The following is a 25,209-nucleotide window of genomic DNA, read 5'->3' as shown; positions in this document are numbered from 1 at the left end:
TGGATTGCAGGGTTCATAGCAGAGGAACACTGTGGATTACCAACAGCCAACAGCGCCCCCCCCCCTCCCCATGGTAGCATAATGTGTATAGTGTTGTCCAGCACCTGTAGGAATAAAACTTCCAGGTAAGTCCCAATTGGATTTTTCCTTGTTCTGTGACTCAAGTACACGATGTCTTTAGCAACTGGGGTCTTACCTCTGATGAATGCCAACCACATTGGCAATGACCTGTGATATTTTTTGGGGGGGGGGTGCTGGACGGTGTCTATGGGATCCCATGGACCAACAACTTGAAAAGAGATAACACATTCCTGCCACTGGGTTTTTTATTTGATAGCCTGTGATGTTTGGGAGAGACATTATACTCCCATTGTAGGCTGACTCCATTTAAACTCTTTTTCTATATGCGTATGTTTCAGGAAGCTTCTAGAATGGCCTCTGAAAGGCCGTTAGAGTTAGTTATCCTTCCCATGCTCCCTCCTCCACCCTGCGCTCTCGTCCCTGATCCCACTCACCCCAAACCTTCTTGTCCCATTACTGTTCATTTATTCTTCAAACCAGTTTGCAAATTCTTTATCTCCTTGCTAGCTCTCTTTTCTGCCGTCCACCCAAAACTATGTATCGGCTCTTCTTACGTGTGAGATACTCACGTGTCTCATGTTGGCGAGGCGGATGTGAACTAGAGACAGACCTCAGTCTCAGGTTTGTCTTTTTGGTTTGAAACTGCCATGTCCTGCTGTAGAAAAAAGCAAGACCGTTTTGTGGTAGGAGCAAGAGAGAGTAGTTAGAGTTGAGAATCAAGAGGAAGGTGAGAGCATATAGGACTTCACTTTTTTATGATATTTACTTATTTATTTTCTTATGGTGTGCACACACATGTCAACAGCAGGTGTGTGGAAGCCAGAGGATAACTTGCGGTTACTTGGCTCTCTCTTCTTTCACCACGGTGGGTCTTGAAGATCAAACTCAAGTTGCCAGGCTTGGAAGCAAATGTTTGTATCTTCGGACAGTTTCCCCAGCCACTTCCTGGGTTTTTAGAGCATCCTGAGATTTTAGATATGCTGAGCATGGAAGTGTTTAAGGGATGTTAGGTAGGCGGTGAGTAGCCCAAGCTTTACTCTTAAATAAACATTCTGGCTGCTGTCTGGGGAATAGATTGTAGGGGCCAAGAAGAGCAGTAGGTGCAGCATTTAGTCACTGGTTCAGAGAAGGACTGATACCAGTTAGGATTAGGAGACGAGGTGCCAGAGGTGAAGCCTCATTGGTATTACTTCCTTGAAATGAGTTGCTCTGGTGGTGGTCCTTTTTAAACCAAGTGGGTTCCGTTTGCTCCTGATCTTCCTGACTTCAGGATGTTGGATACACTAGCCACCCTCATTCCTAGAAGTGGTCCTTTGTCTTGGTTTCTGACCTGCGTAATTGATGAAACCTATGTCTCAGTTCTTTCACTTGCAAAATGGAGGTGATAGTGCATTCATCATTCGTAGATGGTTTCAGTCACGAAATGAAAGGGGTATGTGTGAGTTACTGTGGTGGTTTGAATGCCAATACTCCCATAGGCTCATACATTTGAACGATTGGTCCCCAGTGGGTGGAACTGTTTGGGAAGGATTAGGAGGTGTGGCCTTGTTGGAGGAGGCGTGTCACTGGGGACAGGCTTTGAGGTTTCAAAAGCCCATCCCATTCCCAGTGTCTCTCAGCTAATGCTTCAACTCCATGCCCTCCTGCCTGCTGCCAAGTTCTCCACTCTGATGGTCATGGACTCTAACGCTCAGCTGTGAGCCCCCAGATTAAGTGCTTTCTTCTATAAGTTGCCTTGGTCGTGGTGTTTTGCCACACAGACATAGAAAGGTAACTAAGGCAGTGACTTAGCAGGGTTCCTTTCACAGCGACTGCACAGGAAATGCTACCAGCAGCATCCCTGCCATTATAGTCATGGTCATCCTTTGCCGTTCTGGAACAACATTTTTTTTTTTTTTTTTTTTTTTTTTGACCTCTCCCTTCTGTGGTTAGCGCCTTCCTTCTAAATCCCGAACAGCTCACCTTGAGTTGAGCTATAGTTCAATAGTTCACCTATCATTCTTTTTTTTTTTTTTCGAGACAGGGTTTCTCTGTGTAGCTTTGCACCTTTCCTGGATCTCGCTCTGTAGCCCAGGCTGGCCTCGAACTCACAGAGATCCGCCTGCCTCTGCCTCCCGAGTGCTGGGATTAAAGGCGTGCGCCACCACCGCTTGGCTCACCTAGCATTCTTCTCTCATTTAGTACATCTTCTTAAATAACTGTCTTTACTTCTTGGCTGCAGTTCCAGCCTGTATTTAGCTAACGTCCTCTGTTATCTCCCCATCAGCCCAGTCCCCTGCCATTCACTTCCTTCTGTGTCATCGCTGAGTGGATAACCCTGCCCCGGCCACCCTGACCACGTCAAAACCAGAGCTTCCTTTCCTACCTCAACTTTGGCCTCCCCTCATTCCCCAGATTAGTAACCGACCTTATCATTCTCACTGTTGGTGGAGCAGGAACTCTGGTCTCCTGATTGAAAATACCTGTCACACCCACAGCAGACCTTTGCCTAGACCGCTGCACTGGCAATCAGTGTCCGCCTTCCATCCTGTGTGGCTCCTACCCATTTTCATTTTTTGTCCTATTGAAATTGAAATCTGCCTATCTGATGATGATAATCTCATTGATTTCTCTTTACAAATCCTTATAATGGCTTCCATGACTTACCCTGTCAACATTATCATCTCATACCTCAGCCTCAGCACATACTCCTTCTTCACTGCCTTCAGTGAGTGACATTTACTCTTGTCTCCTGGCCACTATTTACCTTCTTCATTTGGGACACTTCTCTTTCCCTTTTATTTTATTTTATTTTTATGGGGTGGGGTGCTGGGGATGCAATCCAGGGCCTTCCCAGTGCTCAGTGAGCCTGCACCCCCCTTCCAAAGCCACATCCCTGGCCACCAGATAGTATTTATTTCTTTGAAATTTTATGTGTATGAGTGTGTTGCCCACAAGTATATATGTATACCATGTGTGCATGCCTAGCGTGCACAGAGGTCGGAAGAGGGGGTCAGATCCCCTGGACCTGGAGCTACCAATGGTCATGAGCCACCATGTGGGTGCTGGGAGTTGAACTCAGGTCCTCTGCAAAGAGCAGCCAGCATTCTAAACCACCAAAGCATCTCTCCTGAGGCCTTTCTTCCTTTGAACGCTGGGCACCAGTCGTATCCTTTATTGTTAATTTAAATGTCCGATGAAGCAAACGTTTCTCCTGTCTCCAGCCTGCATTCCTTCTGTCTGTTGGGCGGGTCTGTGTTCCCCATTCCCTCAATGTGGGACTGTCACCGCCCTTAGTAACCTTAGCTTTCAGGACACTAACAGGTAAGCTGCTGGAGACCATGATGTCTTGTTTTACTTTCTGCCTCTGTCAGCTAGAACCAGGAGTGAATGCAGCACAGGCTTGTCCAGTTTGAGGCATGGAGAGCACCCCCGAGTTCACTGTGTGTGTGTGTGTGTTTGTCTTTCACGCTTACAAAAGAGGAGAGAAAGCTCCGGCTTTCTGTGGCTTGACTCTCACAGACATGGACTGTGAATAGAGAGGACAGGGTGGCACCAGGGCTGAAGTGAGCTCTGGAAAGGAGGGGTTGTCTCGCTGTCATGGCGTCTCCTTTTTGATCGGAGCACTATCTGGGATTTTTCAAGGCAGGACCCCCGGTATCTCCCAGTTTGGCTGTTACTTTTGAGAGTCAGCCTGTGGGTGCTCCCTTTGTCCTTTGTGAGATGACAGCCTGGGTCAGTCCCTTCCAGAATTAGCCACTGGCTCTAGACGGAGCACGTTCAGTTGGTGTTAACCATACCTGGTGGCCTGGCTGTGTTGTGTCCTTTCTCCTTCCTCTCTAGACCCCCGTGGGAAGGTGCTAGGCTCTGCTTGCCTTGCAGGCAGTGAGCCCATGTGACGTGAGTTGGGATCTGGTCTTTTTCTTTCCTTCTTCCTCTTTGCACTTTATCTGCCAGAAACTCTTTAGAAGAACCTATTGGTGTTGTTTTAAGGGCGGATGCAGGTTTTCCTGTTTTTAGATTCCATTCTCCACTTTGCTGGGAGTGATGGATCTGACTACAGGCTGGGAGTGAAAAAGTCTTTTGAAAAGTATTGCTACTCTTCTATCTGTGCCTGAGTGCACCAGATGAAAGAAAGCCTCCTCCTCTCTCTCACTCTTCCTCCAAACCCTTCTGCGTCATCTCTTCAATCTGCAACGCCACGTGAGTCGCTATTTCAATAAGCTCATTAAAATCACTCTTTTATTTTTGTTTTGTGATGTTTTCCTCTCTGTGTTCATTTTTTTTTTTTTTCTTTTGGTAGCGTGCTTTCTGTGTTGGATTTGCCCTCCATCTTTTGTAGGGGTATTTTAGTTTCTATGACTGTTAAAAAATACCAGCAAACCTCATCCAATCTGTTCCATGAAAAGCAAAACAGTATTTAACTCTTTATATGGGAGGAAGGCTGACCAAGGTTTCCTACCATAGGGAATAGGCTCCAAAAAGCCAGCTCACGCACCTAGGATAAGTCCTGGTCCCACTGCCAGGGGCCCCACAAACAGATCTAGCCACAGAACTGTCACTCACATTCAGAGGGCCTAATTTGGTCTCATTCAGGTTCCCCAGCTGACAGGTCAGAGTCCGGAAGCTCCCACTAACTGGGTCGGCTGTCCCTGTGGTTTTCCCCATCATGATCCCCCCCCCCTGCTCATATGACCCCTCCTCCCTGTCTTCAACTGAACTCCAGGAGCTCAGCCCAATGCTAGGCTGTGGATCACTGCATCTTACAGCAATTCTTTCTTTCCTTTTTTTTTTTTTTTTTTTTTAAGATTTACTTATTTATTATGTATACAGAAGAGGGCGCCAGATCTCATTACAGATGGCTGTGAGCCTCCCTATGGTTGCTGGGAATTGAACTCAGGACCTCTGGAAGAGCAGTCGGTTTTCTTAACCTCCGAGCCATCTCTCCAGCCCAGCAATTCTTATAAAGAAAAGTATTTAATTGAGCCTGGCTTACAGTTTCAGAGGTTTAGTCCTTTATCATCAGGATAGGAAGCATGGCGGCATGCAGGCAGACATGGTGCTGGAGAGGGAGCTGAGAGTCCTGCATCTGGATCCGCAGGCAGCAGGAGAGACAGACACTGGGCCTGGCTTGAGCACCTGACAGTGACATGCTTCCTCTAACAAGGCCACACCTCCTCATGGTGCCACACCCTGGTGACCAAGCACTCAAACCTATGAGCTCATCGGGGCCATTCTTACTCAAACCACCACACCACCGTACATTTTACATCTTCATTTTGTCAACCTTAAATTAATGATATTTTGACTTCTGTATCCTAAATGTCTTTATCTATCATTCATAGCCTAGTGTTCATCCTTGAGATGTTACTTTAAAAAAAAAAAAACAAAAACAAACAAGGAAAGATATATTTGTTTCCTAAGACCGAGGGAATTCCATAAAAACTATCATATATCCCTTACAAAACATTTGATTAAGAAGAAGATTATTAAAAGGCACAATAAGGAGGATGGAATATTGTTATTGGTTAAGCTGATTTCAAGTCATAATGTATTACAGAATATATAAAAAGTCACCACCATTCTCTGCTGAAAGAGGGAGAAAAGACAATGGCATTTACAGGAATTTTGGTGAACAATTCCTATCAGTCACAAGGTCATTAGTGCTGGGAGTTCAAGATCTCAAGTGGTATGGAGGATTCTCAGGGCCATGTGCAAAGTTAGCTTTGAGTCCTTGAATACTTTATCTTTCAATGACGGTAACATTGCAGCTGTAATTGATAGCTTCTGTTGGAGCTGATAAGAGTTGCTCAACTCTTTGATTTTTGCACGCATAAAGTTGGGTCACTCGGAACTGAGTGAAACCATTGACTGCAAAATTTGAAATTTTATTTTTTTTTTGTCAAAGATGATACTTTTTGGAAAGTTACTAAGGCATAATTCCTGAGGTGGAAAAATCATCCTTGTGAAGTTAAGTGTGAATGATCTGTCTTTCCATATCCTAAAGCCAGTGAACTGAATTTTATAACTCTGTAACTCTCTCTCTCCTTTCTCCTCCCCTCTTTCTCTTCCCCTTCCTCCTCTTCCTCCTCTCTCTCCTTTCCCTCCTCTTCCTCCTCTTGTTTTCTCTTCTGGACAGGGAAAGTACAGTTGACTGCACTGTGCTATATAGTGTTACCAACATTACATTTAACCCGCACTTGAGTGAAATAACTATTATTACCCATATTTTGCAGGTAAGGAAGCTAAAGATCTATAGAGATCCCCAGGAAATGGAAGGTTTCAGGGAGGAACTGAACAGTTGGTTATAATCAGGACATAACATTGATTTGTTTATTCAACCGGTATACACTGGCTGCCTTCTTAGAGCTGGACATTGAGTGAGGCCCTAGAAAGAGCGTGTGGATGTGCCAGAGTATGCTGAGGGCTGAGGTTCCACAAACAGCAATGGAAATGACTCTGATTGGTCTCGGAGGTGGGACAGAGAGATGGGCTGAACTTTTCCCTGGAGCGGGCGGTGGGACTCGGAGCATGCTGAGTTCTGTCTGAGTATGGGCAAAGTCGGTGCACAGGGCTTGCTCATGCAGCGGACAGCAGGGTGGATGTGACGGGGATCAGAAGTGCAAGACTAGTAGCAGGCTGTTTGTCTCCACGCTAGGTGAGAAGCAGAAAGAAAAGGATGCATTGGGGGAACAAAATGGCGATACAGTCGCCATGAATTTGTGTTGCGTGGCTAGCAGCCATTAAAGGAGAATCAAGAAACCGGGTTTGTGGTTTCAGTGATGGGCAGATGGGAATACCTTGGAACAAAAATATGGCAAGAATAATACATTAGTGAAGAAAGAAAGGAGCTAGGTTTTGTTTTGTTTTGAGACAGCAGCTTACGCTGGAGACCAGGCTGGTCTAGCACTCCTTATGTTGTCTGGACTAGCCTTGCACTCAAAGTAATCCTCCTGTTTCAGTAAGCCTCACAAAAGGCTGCATAGTGAGACCTTGCCTCAAAAAGGATACCAGTCACGGATAGACAAAGATACTGTAACTTATAGCCCCACGCCTAGAATTGTAGTACCAATTCAGCCAACATCAGGAAAGGTTTTTCTTTAGATAAAATCATGGTCATTTGGAATGCTGTACTTTTTCCAAATGTGAATTTTGTTCTCATGAAAAGGCCTGCCAGTGACTCTTAGTATAAGGGCACTAAGCAATACGCTCCAATGTTACCTCTCTGTCTCATTCCTCCAGAGCAGAGGTTCAAATCATTATTGTTTTGATGCTCGCTTTCATCATTTTGATAGAGTTGTAGCAGCATATGTTGATTTTTCAAACTTAGATAATATCGAGACATAAAAGAGAAGGGTTCCTTCCCTACTGCGTCAGTATTTTGTCTACCACTGTTGACTGTGGTATTGCAATCTCTCCATTGTTCACTTTATAGCATTGGTGTGTCTAATCCTGGCTTTTGATAGCCCTGGGCCAGGCTGTGTTGGAGATACAGCATCGGGACTTAGGTAAACCGGAAGCTTAGTTTTTTTTTTTGTTTTTTGTTTTTTTTCAGGTACTAGGTCAAACGTAACACCAGTCTCTGCTTCCTGGCCCCTTAGTGTTGTCTTTCTCATCAGGTAACTTCTGTTTCTGTCACCACTGCTTACGAACTGTTAGCATGTCCCAGGAGGGAAGGAGGAATAGAGAGCAGGTGACTGTGTCTTTAAAGTTCGTCTGAAAGACGACACAGCCAGCTGACGGCTGACTTACATTCCCTTTTCCGCCATCCAGTCTCAGGTTCCGATCCAGCAGCCAGGGTGGCCAAGACACGTGACTGTAGGTCTAGCTAAGGCTCCAGGAGCTTCTCTTATGACATGCAGGCAGGGAGGGTGGTTTACAGTGAGTGGTGTCTCCTCTGTGCTCCGTGGGTTGAAGGTCTGATGCTCTGGGGCTTTCTCTTCATTTTCCTTCTGGCTTTCTTTGCTACTGTATCCTTTTCGTTTGGATGTGAGAAGCTGCTGGTGTTTACAGTGTGTTCAGAAACAGCCAAATATCTGCCCACAGGTTAATTTTAAAAGCTTATATCATTACAACGCTGTGTGTGTGTGTGTGTGTGTGTGTGTGTGTGTGTGTGTGTGTGAGAGAGAGAGAGAGAGAGAGAGAGAGAGAGAGATTGCTTACTTTTAGGTTAAAAAAGTTAGCTGTTGCTGAGATTGCTTTTCCTTAGGTCTGGAGTAAGTATCTCTGGGGCACTAGAAGAGATATTATATATTTGTTTTTGGAAGCATCATGACAAATAGATTGTTTTTTTTTTTTCTTTTTTTTTTTTCTATTGATTGATTAGCATGAAAGCATTGTGTGTGTACGGACTTGTGGGCAGGCTCTAACTTGCTGACTCAGTAAGAAGCTGCAACTGATGTGGTTAGTGCCCAGGGAGCAGCCAGTCACTTTAGGGTAAAGGATTTGATTCATTCATTCCTCCCTTCATCCCTTCCTTCACAAATTGCTCAGCTTTGCCTCGGAGTGACCACTTTGCTCTTTGAAGGGTTAGGGTCAGTTAACTCTGTGTGGTCAGGCTAAGCCACATTCCATCTGGTCTTCAGTGTCTTTCTGTAAAAGGAGAGTCCTCTCCTCCAGCCAAAACAGCAATCATTTGGTGATATTTAGTAGCAGAGGGGTGAGTAATGGGAGAGCCCCTACAGCTTTCTGTGTTACTGCCCTGCCCTTGGCATTGACTTCTCATCTTTTTGGACTATGTTTCCTGAAATCGGTACAGTAATCTGGAGCACCGGAATTCCGGTCTTTGAGGATATATATATATATATATATATATATATATATATATATATGTCAATTACAAACTATGGCCTATGGCTCAAGCTTCTTCCTAGCTAACTCTTTCATCTTAACTCATTTCTATAAATCTGTATGTTGCCACGTGGCCGAGTTGTACCAGTCTCCTGACATCTTGTTGCTCCTCCAGTGGTGGGCTCTCATCTCTCCTGACTCTGCCCTTCTTCGTCTCCTCTTCAGTTTGAATGTCTCACCTAACCTTATCCTGCCCTGCCATAGGCCAATGCAGCTTTATTTATTATCCAGTGGGAGCCACACATATTGACAGCATACAGAAATACATGCCACAGCACAGGCCTGTAATCCCAGCACTTGGGAGACAGAGGCGGGCGGATCTCTGTGAGTTTGAGGTCAGCCTGGTCTACAGAGTGAGTTCCAGGACAGCCAGGGCTGTTAAAGAAATCCTGTCCTTGCCAATTCCTCAGCTGATCCTGTTTCCCCAGACTGGAAGCTTCTGAGTCCTTCTCCAAATAAATCTCAACTGAACTGTTGCTCAAAAGCCTAAAAGCTTAACCTAATATATATTTTAAAATTACTTTTCATTTTGTATTTGTGGGTAGGTGCTCATGGAGGCTGGGCTTATCTGATTGCCACAGAGGGACTGGTGTCACAAGAAATTGGGACTTGACTCTTGGGGACTAAACTCACAGCCTCTTAACTGCCGGGCTATCTCTCCAGCCCAAAGGAATAATTTTTTAATATAGTAGAAGATCTTAAAATCAACTTGCTTCTGGCTCCATCACGTGCTGCCATGGAAGTTGAAACAAGTTATTACCCGCACTTTGGTTCTTGATGGAACAGACAGTCACCAACTCCAGTGGCTGGAGATGCTGACGGCTTCGCTCTCGTAATGCACGTCCACCGTGGGCCGGATGGAAGGGCTGCAGCCTGTCTCCTTGTTCCAGGATCCCGGCTAATAGAGTTACCCTCATCTAATTACAGCGCACGGCTGGGTGTTGTTACAGCAGAAAAGCAAGCTCTGCAAAGTTTCACACCAACAGTTAAGAGGCTTGGAAGTGGCACTTTTTTTTTCCTTTAACCTTTTTAATTTTTGCTGCTAAAGTATCGCTTGGAGCTTGTCACGGGGTCTCCCTCCCGCCACAAGGGGGCGGGCGCAGGAACTGCGTTCCGAAGCATGGGAAGTGGGAGAGCCAGGAATAAGGAGCGAATAAATAGCAGTGGGAGGAATTACTTCAGGGAATCACACATTCAAACTCGGAGTTCAGGCGCTTGAATCTGATTATCACTTATAATCGTGTGAAATGCGCCCGTGCAGATATTTAAAGAATACGAAGTAGAGCAGGTTATAAAACGATGGAAGCGCCGGTAAATAAAAGCACGCAGCGCAAACACAAGTTGATATTATTGTTATCTAGAGGACGTTAGGAAATAGGGCATTGGAGCTTTGAGCAAGGTTAGCATTAGAGCTTTGTAGCTGTTTACCAAGAAGTATGAGTGTGTGTGTGTGTGTGTGTGTGTGTGTGTGTGTGTGTGTGTGTGTGTGGTGAAGTTGTAAGCATCTGGAAGGGTGGAGACTAAAGAAGGAAGGTAAGGTCCATAAGGAAGAGAGTGAACAAGTCAGAAACCCAAAGGAGGACGGAGGACTAGACGAGGCGGGGCGGGGCGTGATTACTTTGGGAACCAGAAAGAAATAGCATCAGAGGTAGAGTCGACACTACTTCTGTAAAGGGAAGAAGAAAATGTTAATCAGAAAACCAAAGGAGATCAGCCCTGCAAGATGCGCCCAGGAGGCTCCGCTCCCCAGTTCTGTGGGGTCTGTAGTATAGATATGAATTATGTACTATGTATATGTATTTAGAGGTGCCACATGCTCCTCTAAGGGCTTCTATCATAAACTCTGTGTTTACAGAGGAGACTTGCAAAACTCTGAGTAAAGCCTGTTGAGGAGGAAATGTAGCCAGTGAGGGTTTTTGTGGGAACTCTAGGACTAGAAAAGAAAAACCAAAAAACCTTCCTACATAAGAAAACAGCGAAAAGGAACAATTAAAAAAGGAGACTAAACCAGGCTCAGGGCTATAGAACTCTAATGTCAGCTGCCTGGGCTGTAGACTGTGTTCAAGGCCAGCAAGACCTCATTTCAAATAAAAAAAGTCACAAAAACGCCTGGGAGTGGAGCTTGGCTGTAAAGTGTTTGTCTAGAAGGCGCAGGATCCTAAGTTCAGCACCCAGTCACCCTCCCGGCAGAAGCCTGAAAGTATGTTCTTACATAATGTTAAAACGGTTGATGTGGGTTTTTCTGTCTTGTCAATGTTTCTTGTGTACTACGAAGAATAGCTGGGGGTCTGAGGAAAAAGAAAGAAAAAATACAGCAGAAATACATATACAAAGTATAAGCTATAAACGGTGGCAACGGTGGCCATTTTAGAAAACTGAGCAGGTGCGTACTATGGTTGAGAGACTTCTAAGCTGTGGTTCTCAACCTTCCTAACGCCAGGACCCTCCTTCAATATGGTTCCTCATGTTGCGGGGACCCCCGACCACAAAATTATTTTTGTTGCTACTTCATAACTGTAATTTTGCTGCGGTTATCATTTGTAAGGTAAATATCTGCTTTCTGATGATCTTACATGACCCTCATGAAAGGTTGTGACCCACAGGTTGAGAACCCCTGTTTTCAAAGGGTCAATTTGAGAATGACTGAATTGCCATGTTCTACTGCACTCCTTACAAATCAGGAACCTGGAAACGAAAGGCATTTCATAGAACGGCCTCAGGAGAAGTTGAGTGGATACCTGTAATTCTCTGCCAATCACACCATTGGGGTCCTTTTTAACGGGCCCAGCGTGAGCCTGCCGTCATCAATAGCCGGTACACCTTTTATGTTGTTATCTTGCTATGTGAATTCAACAATGAGAATGTAGACGCTGCACCACATAGACCTCTTTTGTTTTTCAAATTGGCTGACCTATAGTTAGTCTTATCAGTTTTAATATTTTCAAGCTAAAAGATGTGTTTGTCTCCTGTCCTTCCTCACTGTGATGTGACGGATGCTGACACGTTCAGGTAGTCCTGTGGAGACCATTATACAGTTGCAGAGCAGATGGTGTAGGCTGCATATCCAGTTCAATACCCATGCTAGATCTAACGTCCTTCTTTTCCCTCTTACGTTGGAAACAGTCAAACATTAATACATGAAAGAGACACTATTGAAGACGATACATCCACCTAGCTGTTTAAAAAACTTTGTTATCCAAATTTGGCTAAGGACAGTTTTTAACGAGACTTCTTACAGCTGACATTGCATAACCGGTAGGTGGTGGCTTCTGGCCTGTGAGGTGTTCTCCAAGCTTTTCTAATGAGAGACAGAAAGGGTGTGGATCCAGATGGGCGTGGAGGAGGGGAGGAACTGGGGGGAGGGATGGGGGGGGGGAGGAATTATAACCAGGATCTATTATGTGAGAGAAAAAAAATTTATTTCAGTACAAGGAAGAGAGAATTAAATCTTTAGAGGATGCACACTAGACCAGTCGATTTTAAGGCAACAGTATGAGAAATATCAACTTTGTAAATTTATTCAAGATTTCTTATTAAAAGGTAAAAATAGTAATTTTGCAAGTTATTTATTATCATTTTATTGTAGCCAATACTGTAAGTTTGTTCATTCATAATTTGTTATTGGAGTAAGTATTGATGGGTATAGCTACATAAACAAAGATAATTTGAACTCCTTGATTCTTGGGAGTATAAAGGATCTTGAGATAAAAATGTCCAGGAATGTGTGGACATGTCCATATAAAAATGCAAGCTGAAGGGTTGGGGATTTAGCTCAGTGATGGAGCGCTTGCCTAGCATGTGCAAGGCACTGAGTTCGATCCTCAGCTTAAAAAAAAAAAAAAGCAAGCTGAGTTCTCTTTTATACATCTTAGCAGTTGTTTCAAATCCCAGCATTCACCAGCCATTCTGTCTTTTAAAGCTGGGAGTTGCTCTCCCAAGAGAGCAAGGAGTTTGGCCACATTTTATATTTCCACTGTGCCACTAAGTTTTTGAGAGTGTGGACTGCATCTTCGCATCTCAATCGGCAGCTGATACATTGTTTCCCATGCTGCGGCAGTACAATTGTTTTCCCCGGAGGACTGAGTAACTTAAAATCCCATGTCTCTTCCTGTCCTCTCTCTCCCTCCTTCCTTCCTTTAAAAAAAAAAAAAGTCAGATTTATTTTGGCTCATGGTTTCGAAGACTAGTCCATCTTGATGGGGAAGGCACGGGGAACAGCTCAGTTCACGTCACAGTGAGCCAGGAAGTAGAGGAAGAGAATGTCCAGCATGCTAAGATATTCCACGTCGTAAAAATCATCCTCTTTGAGAATGCTTCCAAAGAGTGAGGATTTTTAAAAGCTGGCCTTCTGTGCAATCGCAGAAGCATCTCTGGTTAGCAAAGGCAGTAGGTACTCGTCACTACCCATCCGGCTGTTGACCTCAAGCAGCAGCTAAAAGAGTGGTCCACTCACTCAGCAAGTTAAGTGTATGTCAGGCCCCTGGGGATGAGAACCGTGTTTTTAATAGAATTTTAGAGCAGACTTGGTAATCAGTGACTCTGAGGTGCTAGCCAGCTTGAAGCTTCTTCTGAATGAAATGGGAATGGTGTCGACATGAACCTGTGCCCCTCTGCTGAGCTTTTTCTGTCAAAGGTGGTCTTTGCTGTCAGCATACCTTTACTTTCTTGAGAGCCTGGGGAGAGTTGAATGTTACTTTTTTTTTTTTTTTTAATTGTCCTTGACAACTTTTAAATTTGTCAATTCGCTTGCCTTTTGTAGTTTGGGGAGGGCATTTTGCTAGCTTGTGAAAACCACCGATGTATACATTTCTTTGCTTTGTGTTAGTTGGAGAGGGCTCTGACCTCTAGGGTTGATGGCTTTTAAGTCCGCTGGTACAGTCTGCTCTATCTGGAACTAATTATCAACTTGGTGAATTCTCTGGATCCCCTGGCAGTGATCTCTCTTCAGTATAGTACATTGTTATTTTCAGGCGAAAAGGCAGAGGCGGGTGTCGGGGAGGATCCACACCCAAAACACTAGCAAACTGACTTTAGCCATGATCTAGATGTTAACATTCTGGGGTGGTAGGGAGATGGGAGAGCAGAACTTGAAAATCATTTGAATTATCTTGGAATTTTAAGTGAAGATGCTGTTCACCGTCCCAGCTCTCATAGGAACTGCAAGCAGTTAGACACATGTAACAGACTGTAATTCCTTTAGGCACCCTTAGCAGCAAGGGAACTGGTAACATTAGAAACCAGGGCCCCAAACAACCAGTCTCGTAGGTCAGTTATTTACATCAAGTCTTCTGCGCACAAGTGGATGGATGGTTAGTAGTTATGTGTTGGGTGGTGGGATATGAAAATGGAACGGATCCCCTCCCCGCCCTTAGGAGCTGCTTGATCCGGAAGAAGAGAGGATGAAAGCAGACCAGTGTCCCCAGAATTGTCCCAGGAGAGGCGAGAGCATGTCTGGTGCTCCAGGAGCATCAGAAAAGCTAAGCTCTGGCTAGTGGATGTTAGGAGTGGTAGCAGAGAGCGGTGGCTTGCAGCCAAGACCCGGAGGTAGTAGGAAACAGTGGGCTTGTTTGGGGGGAATGATAAGCAGTTGATCCGGCAGTATTAGAGGACGGGGTAGGATTGGGTGAGAAAGAGAAAAAGAAGAGTATGGAGTTGGATGGGTGGGGAGGTGGGGAGGGTCTGGGAGGAGGTGAGGGAGGCGAAACTAGGATCAGAATGTACTGGAGAAAAAAAATTATGTTCAAGACTTTTTATTAACTCATGTAATATTAGACACGGCAATGATTTGACATGTTTAAATAATATCAGCTTTTTTTTTTTCTGAACATATACCATACATTAGGCATTGTTGGAGGTGCTTTTAGCTAATTAGTTTATTTAGTGGTTATTTTAGAGTCAAGGAAACCAAGATGCTAAGAAGGTAAGTGACTTGTCCAAGGTCATCCTGGTAGGTAATGACAGGTACTGCCATGGTTCCAGCCGGGCAGTCTGGCTCCAGAGCTTGCATGCATCCATGGTGATAGGCATCTCTCTGAAAATGGATTAAATGTCGGTGTTTGCTCCGTTCACCGCAAGTGTAAAAACACACACTCTCTCTATTCCCCCCAAACTTTACAAAATGATCGTTCCTGTGCTCTAGAGGAAACATGTCCCTGACTTCACACACTAGAAGCACACTTCCCGGGGCTCTTTTGCTTGATGGAAGTGGGGGGTGTGGGTTTGAGCCTCAGACAGCATTCTTCAGAATTGCCTTTTGAGCTGTAGCTCAGAAACATATCCTCAGCTACCGTACCGTTCACATGCATTCTGTAAGCCTGTCAGGTTTTTTTTTTTTTCTCTAACATTCTTGTACGCATTAATGTAACTAGGGCCGTACCAATTTCCAACCTATAAAGTCGTATTGGTGAGATCTGCAAGTAGACCTCACTCGGACTGGTTCCCCACCCTTCAGCATGAAAAGGCCAGGTGCCTCCGACAGTAATTCTGCCAGTGCTAGTGTGGCCCTTCCAGGGTCAACGCAAAAAACCCAAACCGCAACAAAACAGTTTAAACTCCCCCAAACTGGGCAAAACCAGTTTGCCACTAGATGGCGCTCTGGCTATTTGGGTAGGAGACAGAGTAAGGAGGACTATGAAATTGCAGTCACATGGAGTCCCTAGTGTTTGCACTCCTTGGCTTTTAATTGTAGAAGGCATCTTTGTTCTTTGCCTGACCTGCAGAGTGACGTCACTCCCTTTCTTCCTGTGTGCTGGCTTTGACACAAGCCAGATGGCCACAGTGATCCGTAGGCGCCCAGGCCGCCTGGTACAGCGGTCGGTCGATGAAACAGAATAGGAAGACATTTTATGGTCAGCTGTGGGAGCGCAGCGAGGCCGCAGCTTTGCTAAGTAATTACATTTACCGCACATACTTTGTTCCTCACGGGGAAGGGTCTCATGGAAAAAAAAAAAAACCCTACATTTTTATTTATGGCGTTGTGAGGTATAGACCTTTGATCTTTTATTAGCCAGTAGTCTGCTCCAAAGGCATGCACTCTCTTCCCTGCTCTGCAGTCACTCGTGAAAATGACATGTTTATTTATGTCTAACGGTTCTCTCAGGCTGTGCATTGTGACTCTTACCTTCCCTCTCTCTCTCCCTCCACTTTGCCTCCAGTTAGGAACACAAAAATGTTTTAGTTTTCTAGAGAGTTTAGTTTGTGGAAGTCAGAGTTCAGGCATGTTAATACAAGCAGATTTCCGTCAGATATAGTCCAGAGCAATTTGGTCAAATATATTACTGTTTATTATGTGTTTGCTCTTCAAGGGGGTCACGAGAGTCCAGGAAAAGACTTTTATTTTTGGGGTGGGGAATGGAGGTGGTCGTGGTCAGGAAATGAGCGAGACATTAATTTTATTCCATCTTTGGACATGTGGCAGTTAAAGTTACTTAACACGGTAATTTTAAATAAAGCATCAGAAATTGATGGGCCCCGAGCATCCTCCACTTTCAGTTGAAGCTATTGAAGCAGTGTGTGAGATGTTTAGGAAAGTCTGAGCTGAACTTCTGTCGCAAGCTTAACAGCCTACAGTCTTGGGATTCTCCTACACCGTTCATTTATTTCCAAAGACGTCGGTAGAATATTGTTTATCCTGTTTAATGTTGGGCCATGAGGACCACTCACTGAATTTTATTTAGAAAGTATAAATCAGAAAATGGAACACAAGTACATGCTCTTTAGGCTTTATTCAAACTTAATGGTTTGTGGAGTGAAATCTCTCAGTTGTCCTTAGGTTTTTTTGGTTTGGTTTTGTCTTAAAGTGTGAATTTCTGCATCTCATGAAGGCTTTGTGCATAAGGACACACTATGGGACTGCCATCAGCTGGGTGTTTCCTCACTCCGTTCAAGCTCTACTGGCTTGCGTCCTTGGATCTTTGGGCCCCAGTTTTCCCTCACAGGTGTACTGGGGATAAAACCCACCTCCCCGGTGCCCTGGAGGAATTAGTGATAACCGAGAGAGTCAGCTTGCCGTCGGAAAACATGGGCAGTTTATTAACACCGTGCATCTGCTCAGCTCTGTAAGCCGGGAACCGTCAGCTGTTGAATGAACGTGCCTAACGTGTGTGATGTTTTAATTGGTTGTCTCTTGTTTTCTTTTCCTTTTTTCTCCTGCTCAGCTTTTGGCCCCGGTCTTGCCTCTGGGTTTGCTGCCGAAGACAGATCACAGTGATGTCCGCTTTCAACCTGCTGCATTTGGTGACCAAGAGCCAGCCGGTGGCCCTGCGAGCCTGTGGGCTTCCCTCAGGTGGCTGCTTGTTCCCTCTGAGTAGTAGTAGGACGCTGGGCTGAGTGGGTATTTCTGCTCTAGGAAACGGTACACTCTTTAGTAAAACTACCAGGCTTCCCTAAATTCCATCCCTTTGGTCTGGGCCCTAATTTGAAGGTGGAGAGTGGCTATTGGTCAACTCTCTGCTCTGAATGACACTCATTCCCACAGTCCTTTGAATATTAGGAACACTGTTTCCTTGCCCAGCATCTACTTATCCCTAGTATTTCATGGCATCTTCTTGTCCTCCAGTGCACACTACACATCTGCAAACCATAGTGCGCTAGAGAGCCTGGCAGTCTTACGGAGAAACTGCCCCAAGTCACACAAAGTGGAGCATTCATCTCGTTAAAGGGAACGCCATGCTTTCCACAGTGGCTGTTCCAAAAAAAAAAAAAAAAGCTAAACCGGGCAACTTTAAGGTAATTGTGTTACTTATACTATAGTTAAGAAGAAAAGATTTTCTGTTTAACAAGACCCAAATAAACAGAACTAATACAACATGTTTCAAACTGGTTCATAAATTAGAACCACTGTACTTTTTAAAAATGTGATTTTTATTCAGCATTTAAACCAATGAAGCCTAGAAGTTCAAAAAAAGTTAATGTTTTAATTTTATCATGAAATTCACAATGGTCAAATGTTTTAGGTCCGTGAATATGATTATCAATATTATTTATATTCCCACCACTGTATATATCTCTTAATATGTTGGGTAGAGGATTTAACTATGTCATTAAACACTTACTGAGTATTAAATGCATGCCAGGCACTGTGTTAAGGATGTGATGATAAACAAGGCTAAGCTGATCGGTTTTCCACAAGGAGGGAAGAGAAATAAAGCAGTATGAGGCCCGCTAACCATATGAAGTTAAGGCTAGACCGGCATAACTGTGCCTTGGGTAGAGTAGAAGACCAGAGCAGACTGAGCCTAGCTGTTTTCTCTAGGGAAATGCATATTGGAAGGGAGGTAGGTCTCTGGAGTTTAAGAGGATCACACAAAGGACACGGTGCTTGAGCTGAATCTCAGCCATGAGCAGCAGTTAACCCTGGGACCATGAGTTGGGGGACTATTACCCACTCTATGACATAGCCTGGGCAAAACATGAAGACAGACAAGAGTGATGTATGGCCAGGTATCTAGGGAAGGCAAGGGCAAGTGGGAGAGATGAGGGAGGAAACCTGGGTGCACCTTGAAGTGCTGCGAATGATGTGCTCTGGGGTGCCTAAGCCAATTGGCATCGGCGTTGTATAGAATCCGTTGGTGGAGTTCGGAGAAAGACCAGTGCTGTGTTTTTCTCCATTGCTGTGAGAGAGGTTGATCTCAAGTGCTGGTAAGGCATTCGTAAGAACTAGATTTTATGTTATTTGTATATGACAACTCATGAGTGAATACAGCTTAATGCCCAGAAGCTCCCTCCCCACATCACCTTTGATATTATTCGCCCTGCCCCTGCATACACTGACCTCATATTGTATAGAGTCGATGAATTGGAGGCTGTGTGGTGTCCTCAAGGGCTGAGCATCTCAACAATGGCAACTAGAAGAAATGTGAAAGGATGGGGTAGACCACAGGGCGATGTGGGCTGTGGAAGCGATAAGCTTCACCCATTTCATTAGAAGTGGACAGGAAGGAGAACCTCATCCACTACAGTTGTCCTGCATATCTGAGGTTTCCAATGCCATACATGTGTACAGCAGTTAGACTGAGTGTGGAGCTCAAGTTCACGCATAACTGTTTCCTCATTGTGAATACCCCTATGGCTAAAAGCACTCCACATAGCTTTGTAAGGTGGGTTTGCTGTCCCTAGTGGAGGCTGAGTGTTTACAGAAATAACTTACTGATAGCAGTGCATTCCTCAAAACATAAGATGCTAGTGAAGTGTTTCATAATGAAATACAAAGAACTTTAACTTTTTGTTGTTGTTGTTTTGTTTTTCCGAGACAGGGTTTCTCTGTGTAGCTTTGCGCCTTTTTCCTGGAACTCACTTGGTAGCCCAGGCTGGCCTTGAACTCACAGACATCCACCTGGCTCTGCCTCCCAAGTGCTGGGATTAAAGGCGTGCGCCACTACCGCCCGGCTGAACTTTAACTTTTGATAACAAAAGAATGCAGAGAGAAAGTCAACAAAACTGAGGAGGACCAGACCATGTTGGTCCAGTGCTCAGCAAGCAATCCTAGATTCAGACGTGTTGGGATTGGGAACTGGCCTTGACCCTTAACTGTCTAGATGTCTTAGTGCCTTATTTTTTTTTCCGAATTTTTTTCTTTATTAAGAAATTTTTACTCACTCCACATACCATCCACAGATCACCCCTCCTCCCTCCCCCACCCCTCAACCCTCTTTCCCAAACCACCCCGCATCCCCACATCCCCCAAATTGAGGTCTCCCATGGGGAGTCAGCAGAGCCCAGCACACTGAGCCTAGGCAGGTCCAAGCCCCTTCCCACTGCACCAAGGCTGTGCGAGGTGTCACAACACAGGCACCGGATTCCAGAAGCCTGCCCGTAGACCAGGGACAGATCTGGATCCCCCTGCCTGGGTGCCCCCCAAACAGTTCAAGCCAAACAACCATCTTCCATATCCAGCGGGCCTAGTCCAGTCCCATGGGGGCTCCACAGCCTCTAGTCTACAGTTCATGGACCTCCACTAGTGTGGCCGGTTTTCTAAATAAAGATAATAAGGTTTCACCCAAAATGGTTGCTGTGAGAATTAAATAAATTAGCATATAAAAAAAGCTTAGGGCACTACCCAGCACAGAGTAAGCACCATGGATGTGTTCACTAGGTTCATTATAAAAATCCATATATTTATATCCATTTGGATTCATATTTTCCATAAAAATAGACCTTTGACAACAGTTAAATATATATCATTTTTAAATCTAGCTACTTTTACTTTAATAGGAACCACAAATATATGCTGTTTGAGAAATAGCCATCTCAACCTGTTGTTTTTTTTAAACATTGATTTATTTACATGAGTGCATGTATGTGTGTGCCATTGTGCATTTGTGGAGGTCAGGTGACAGCTAGTGACAGTGTTCTCTCCTGCCATATGGTTCCTGGGGACTGAACTCGATTGTCAGGCTTGGCTGCATGTACCTTTACCTATGGCACCATCTTGCCAGCTCCTCTCTTTTATATTTAAACCTGATCTCTTTATTTTATGTATATGTTGTCCAGTACCAGAATGCAAGTTCCGTAAATACACGTTTCTTTTGTTCTTACCACCCAGTATTGGCAAGGGCCCAGAGGAACTCTGTATCTTTTTTCCCTGGAGCTTATAGATACATTTTACCTGGTATGAATTGGTTAGAAAATTCCTTAATTCCCTGGTGTTTCAAGGGCCATTCGTGTTTGGAGCATAACGAATTTATTATCCATTTATTTAATGGGATTTTATACTTAGAGACACAGAAATGTAAAAGAAGCTGCTAGGTTTAACAGCCATGCTACGAACTATTTGAACTTTGAACTTTAAAAATATCACCGAGATGAGAACACTAACCTTTATTACTTGGCATAAAGAGGAAAAGAGGGCAAGATGGGAGAGCTAGGAAATGAAAATGGAAGTTTCATTGCTTGCTTTAAATCACGGATCTTTGGCCCAAACCCATTATAGCAGAAATCTCTGTAAATCAAAAAGATTTTGGTTCCTGACCCCCACTAATTTTGAATATTGAATAATAATTTAATATTGAATAACAAATTAATTTTGAATGATAATTCAATATTGAATTATATCTTGATTTTTGAATAATAATTCAATGTGAGATAACTCTAGAACTAAGAAAAAAGTCATTGAAATGGGGTCCTAAAGTTGATTGTAACTGAGTTGGTCTGCAGGAAGGCTGCATCTCAGAAGTGATTTATCATTTTTTGGCTCTGGCTTGCCTTTCTTCTTCTTCTTATTTTTTTTTTAATAAAGCATACTTTTAACTTAGACCTTATTAAGTACATCTGAGTTACGGTTCACTCATGTTTGTCATTAGAGGTAATTTCTTCTCACTCAGAATTCCTTGGTAATTTCCTACAACAGTTTCCTGTGAGTATTCTAAAGCAGAAACTCTGACCGTGGTTCTGTCCTTAGCTTGTGTGACCTTGAACACACATCTGTGACCCTCTCCAGATTTCATTCTCTCCTTCTCTAAAATGAAGAGGTAAAATTAGATAGTCTGTTCTGTGTTTGTTTGTTTCTTAGCTACAGCTTCAACTTTTGGCTTGAAGTGAATGAATCTTAAAACTCCCGATGAATTCATGCTGCAGACTTAAAGAAAGACTTAAAGAGTTGCTGGTCACTAAATCAAGACAAAAGGAATGTCCCAGGGGAGGGATCAGGCAAAAAAAACGTTAGATACAAAGGTTCAATACCGTAGACGTTAGGTGATGTGGTAGCGAAGACTGGATATCATGGTAGGTTTTTGTCAACCATAGGTGCTTGTCTAGATAGGCCTTGTATAGTGATAGTCACACTTTAATACCACACACACAGTATGCAGTTGTGACTTTTACTTCCCTATTGGATGTGTTTAACACGCCTCTACACGACTGTTAGGTTGTTTATGAAGATGATGTAGCATAACATTCTAACAGCTACATTAGAGCTCCCAAAGGCACATTCTGAAAATGGGGCTCGAAAGACTCAGACTGTCTCTGTGTGAGTAGAACCCCTTGAATCAGGGGTTTGTGACTCCTGAACATGACACAGTGTCTGGCGTCTAGTAAGTCTTTCTTAAACGAATAATAAACTTCTGGAAAGTTTATATGTATATGAGGTCATAACTATAACAAAGAGTAAAGACTCATTTGAGATTAGTTTATGCGGGAAGATTAAAAGTAAAGGTTATAGCCTGTGTGCCTTCCAAATTCATTTTAAAAAAGCAATTTATTCTCATTTTATTGTGTTTTTTTTACAGTATAGTGGATGTCTTAGGGTATAGATTGTAATTTTTTTTTTTTTTTTTTTTTTTTTTTTGCGAGACAGGGTTTCTCTGTGTAGCTTTGCGCCTTTCCTGGAACTCACTCTGTAGACCAGGCTGGCCTTGAACTCACAGAGGTCTACCTGCCTCTGCCTCCCGAGTGCTGGGATTACAGGCGTGCACCACCACCGCCTAGCCAGATTGTAGTATTTTTAAATAAGTAACAAAAATGACAACACAGAAACTACACAGACACACACAGACACACACACAGACACACACACAGACACACACACACACACACACACACACACACATTATCTAGAATTTCTTTGCCTAACATAATTTGAGTTTGCTCAAATATTAACTGTTTGAAGTGAATAAGTAGATCTTATGCAAATTATGAGAATTAAGAACAGGTTCATTTGATCACTTCTGAGGAGCAAATTAGTAAGTTTGTGCTTTAGTTTATACATTTTAAACAAAGTTTACTGCAAATGCAAATAGCAGCCTCCCTATGAGGAAAAAGCACTATTTTCATTTGAAGCTGTCAGTAGTTCATTGGTAGCAACTGATGCCATAGCTCCTTTAAAAGCAGCCAGCTTGCCCACCGGGACAGGTACACTTCCTGCATGAGTGTTGAAAACCCCTGTTGAAACATGGACCTCCTCCTGGAGTCTTTGGTAGACCCTGTGACCGGTGTCTGTGGACACAGTGTTGCAGTTGTAAAGTTTTCGATGGTCAGGTCTTCTGAAGCTCCTCAGGGAATGCTCCATGAGTAGTTCCAGAGCTGCCTCCTCATGAAACGTCCCATGTTTGAAATGGATTGCGACTCTTCTTTCTTTCTTTCTTTCTTTCTTTCTTTCTTTCTTTCTTTCTTTCTTTCTTTCTTTCTTTCTTTTCTTCCTTCCTTCCTTCAATTAATTAATTTATTATTATTATTATTATTATTATTATTATTATTATTATTATTGGTGTCACCAGTAGAGTGCTGTCTAGTGTGTTCACTATTTTTTTTTTTTTTTTTGAGACAGGGTTTCTCTGTAGCTTTGGAGCCTGTCTTGGACTAGCTCTGTAGACCAGGTTGGCCTCAAACTCACAGAGATCCACCTGCCTGTGCCTCCCGAGTGCTGGGATTACAGGCGTGCACCACCACCTCCCGGCTGTGTTCACCATTTTTCATGTTCATTTTACCTAGCTTTTTTTTCCCTTTTCTTTTTGGTTTTTTGAGACAGGGTTTCTCTATATAGCTTTGCAACTTTCCTGGATCTCACTCTGTAGACCAGGCTGGCCTCGAACTCACAGAGATCTGCCTGGCTCTGTCTCCCAAGTGCTGGGATTACAGGCGTGTGCTGCCGCTGCTGCTGCCACCACCACCACCTACCTTTCCTAGCTTTTTTATTAATTACCATTTTTAAGTATATATGTGTGTATGTGTGTGTGTGTGTGTGTGTGGTGTGTGGGTGTGCATGAGTGTGTGTGTGTATGGTGTGTATGAGTGTGTATGTGTGGGTGTGTATGAGTGTGTTTGTGTGTGGTGTGTGTGTGTATGAGTGTATGTATGTATGGTGTGTATGAGTGTGTGTGTGTGTGTGTGTGTGTGTGTGCGCGCACGCGTGCGCGCGTGCACACAAGTGCTCATGCAGTTCTCTAGGCTTGATGCAGGGCCTCATATATGCAACAGACCCGGAGATTTATATTTAATTGTTTTTTAAGAGAAAGAACTTTAAAAACAGACACAAATTTCAGTGTAGTTTACAAAAGCATTGGAGCCAGCTGACCGAACAGTCACCCCCTTTCCAGTAGATGGCACTGGTTTTACATTCTTTCACAGCTTGTGGTGGAGCCCAGCCTTAAACACATAGGTGCATTGTAAAAATTTGAAAGAATGTAATGATATCCAGTTAAGAACATATGGATTTACAAACCAGACTTGTCCCTGCCTTTACTGTGTTCTGACAGCATATGTAGAGTGAAAACCTCTTCCGTTTTCAATAGGACCTCGACTCCCTCTGCTTGGACATTTCTTGGAAATGTCTTTCATATGCAGACTTTCTACAAACTAAAACAAGTTTTCATAAATTAACCTATCTTGTACCAAATAGCTGCTTTAGCAGTAATTTATAGCTTTATATGCAGCTAAGTTTTCTGCAGCAGACCACCCAAGAATTAAAGAAAATTATACATTTTGTTTTGCCATGTTGTGGATTTCTACAGTCTTGAAATGTTATTAGTTAAACATGTTGAATGTGAAGCATTGATCAGTTTTTGCATGAAAGAAATATTTTAGGAAACTAGAAAAAATTATATTTTAAAATCTTGATTAATAAGTACTCTGATAGAGATTTATGCTTTTGGACAAAATGTTTTAGTAGCTTTATAATAAAGCTTGAGTTAATACTGAAAAGTTGGTATGTGGTATGAGTTTTAAAAATTATTTGTAGAGAATACATATTTCATCAAGGCTGGTTTGTCACTGAATGGCATATCTATAAATATAAGGTATTAGACAGATGACTTATTAAATATGGATTTCATTAAATTTTTGTTAAATGGCAAATTAGTAGTTATAAAATACACAGCACAGGAAAACAATTAAGACAGGAATGAACAAAATCTGAAATGTATCTCAGCTTTTTTTTTTTTTTTTTGGCAAATGAAGTATAACTATGACTGTAAAGAATATAAAATATCACCAGCTTCAACAATTGTAAAGAATATGAAACATTACCGGCTCCAGCAATTCTACCGGATTAGGAATTCAAGACACTATGAACTTGGAGATAATGGATAGATGCGGTTCTGTATCTAAACATGCTCAGTAATATTATGAGAAAGATTAAAAAGGGGTTCACTGAAATGAGTAACCTCAACAGATGAGCCTAGTGAAGGCTGAGCCAGAGGTAACTGTGTAACGTCACATGCTAGTTAATACCCGTCTTTTCTGGTGAATTTTTATTATCAGTCTTTCCCAACTCATAGTTTCAACTGAGGGGATTACAGATCAGATTTTCATGAGTGCTTTTGCTAGATACATTTTAAGTTATTTAAACCAGAGCATTGATATGCAATG

The 25,209-nt window shown here is 43.3% G+C and overlaps 1 protein-coding gene across 1 annotated transcript in view; it reads left to right on the top strand.

The window, feature by feature from the left end:
• Positions 1 to 25,209, top strand: part of Msrb3 (methionine sulfoxide reductase B3) — a 131,883-nt gene that overhangs the window by 10,534 nt on the left and 96,140 nt on the right. Inside the window, exon 2 of the mRNA XM_036169799.1 lies at positions 17,067 to 17,194. Coding sequence (XP_036025692.1) covers positions 17,067 to 17,194 — 128 coding nt within the window. The remainder of the gene's footprint in view (positions 1 to 17,066; positions 17,195 to 25,209) is intronic.

The sequence above is a fragment of the Onychomys torridus genome, chromosome 20 (assembly GCF_903995425.1).
Source record: "Onychomys torridus chromosome 20, mOncTor1.1, whole genome shotgun sequence".
Classification (NCBI taxonomy): Eukaryota; Metazoa; Chordata; class Mammalia; order Rodentia; family Cricetidae; genus Onychomys; species Onychomys torridus.
Note: the sequence above shows the minus strand (reverse complement) of the source record. Positions and strands in the feature narration are given on the sequence as shown.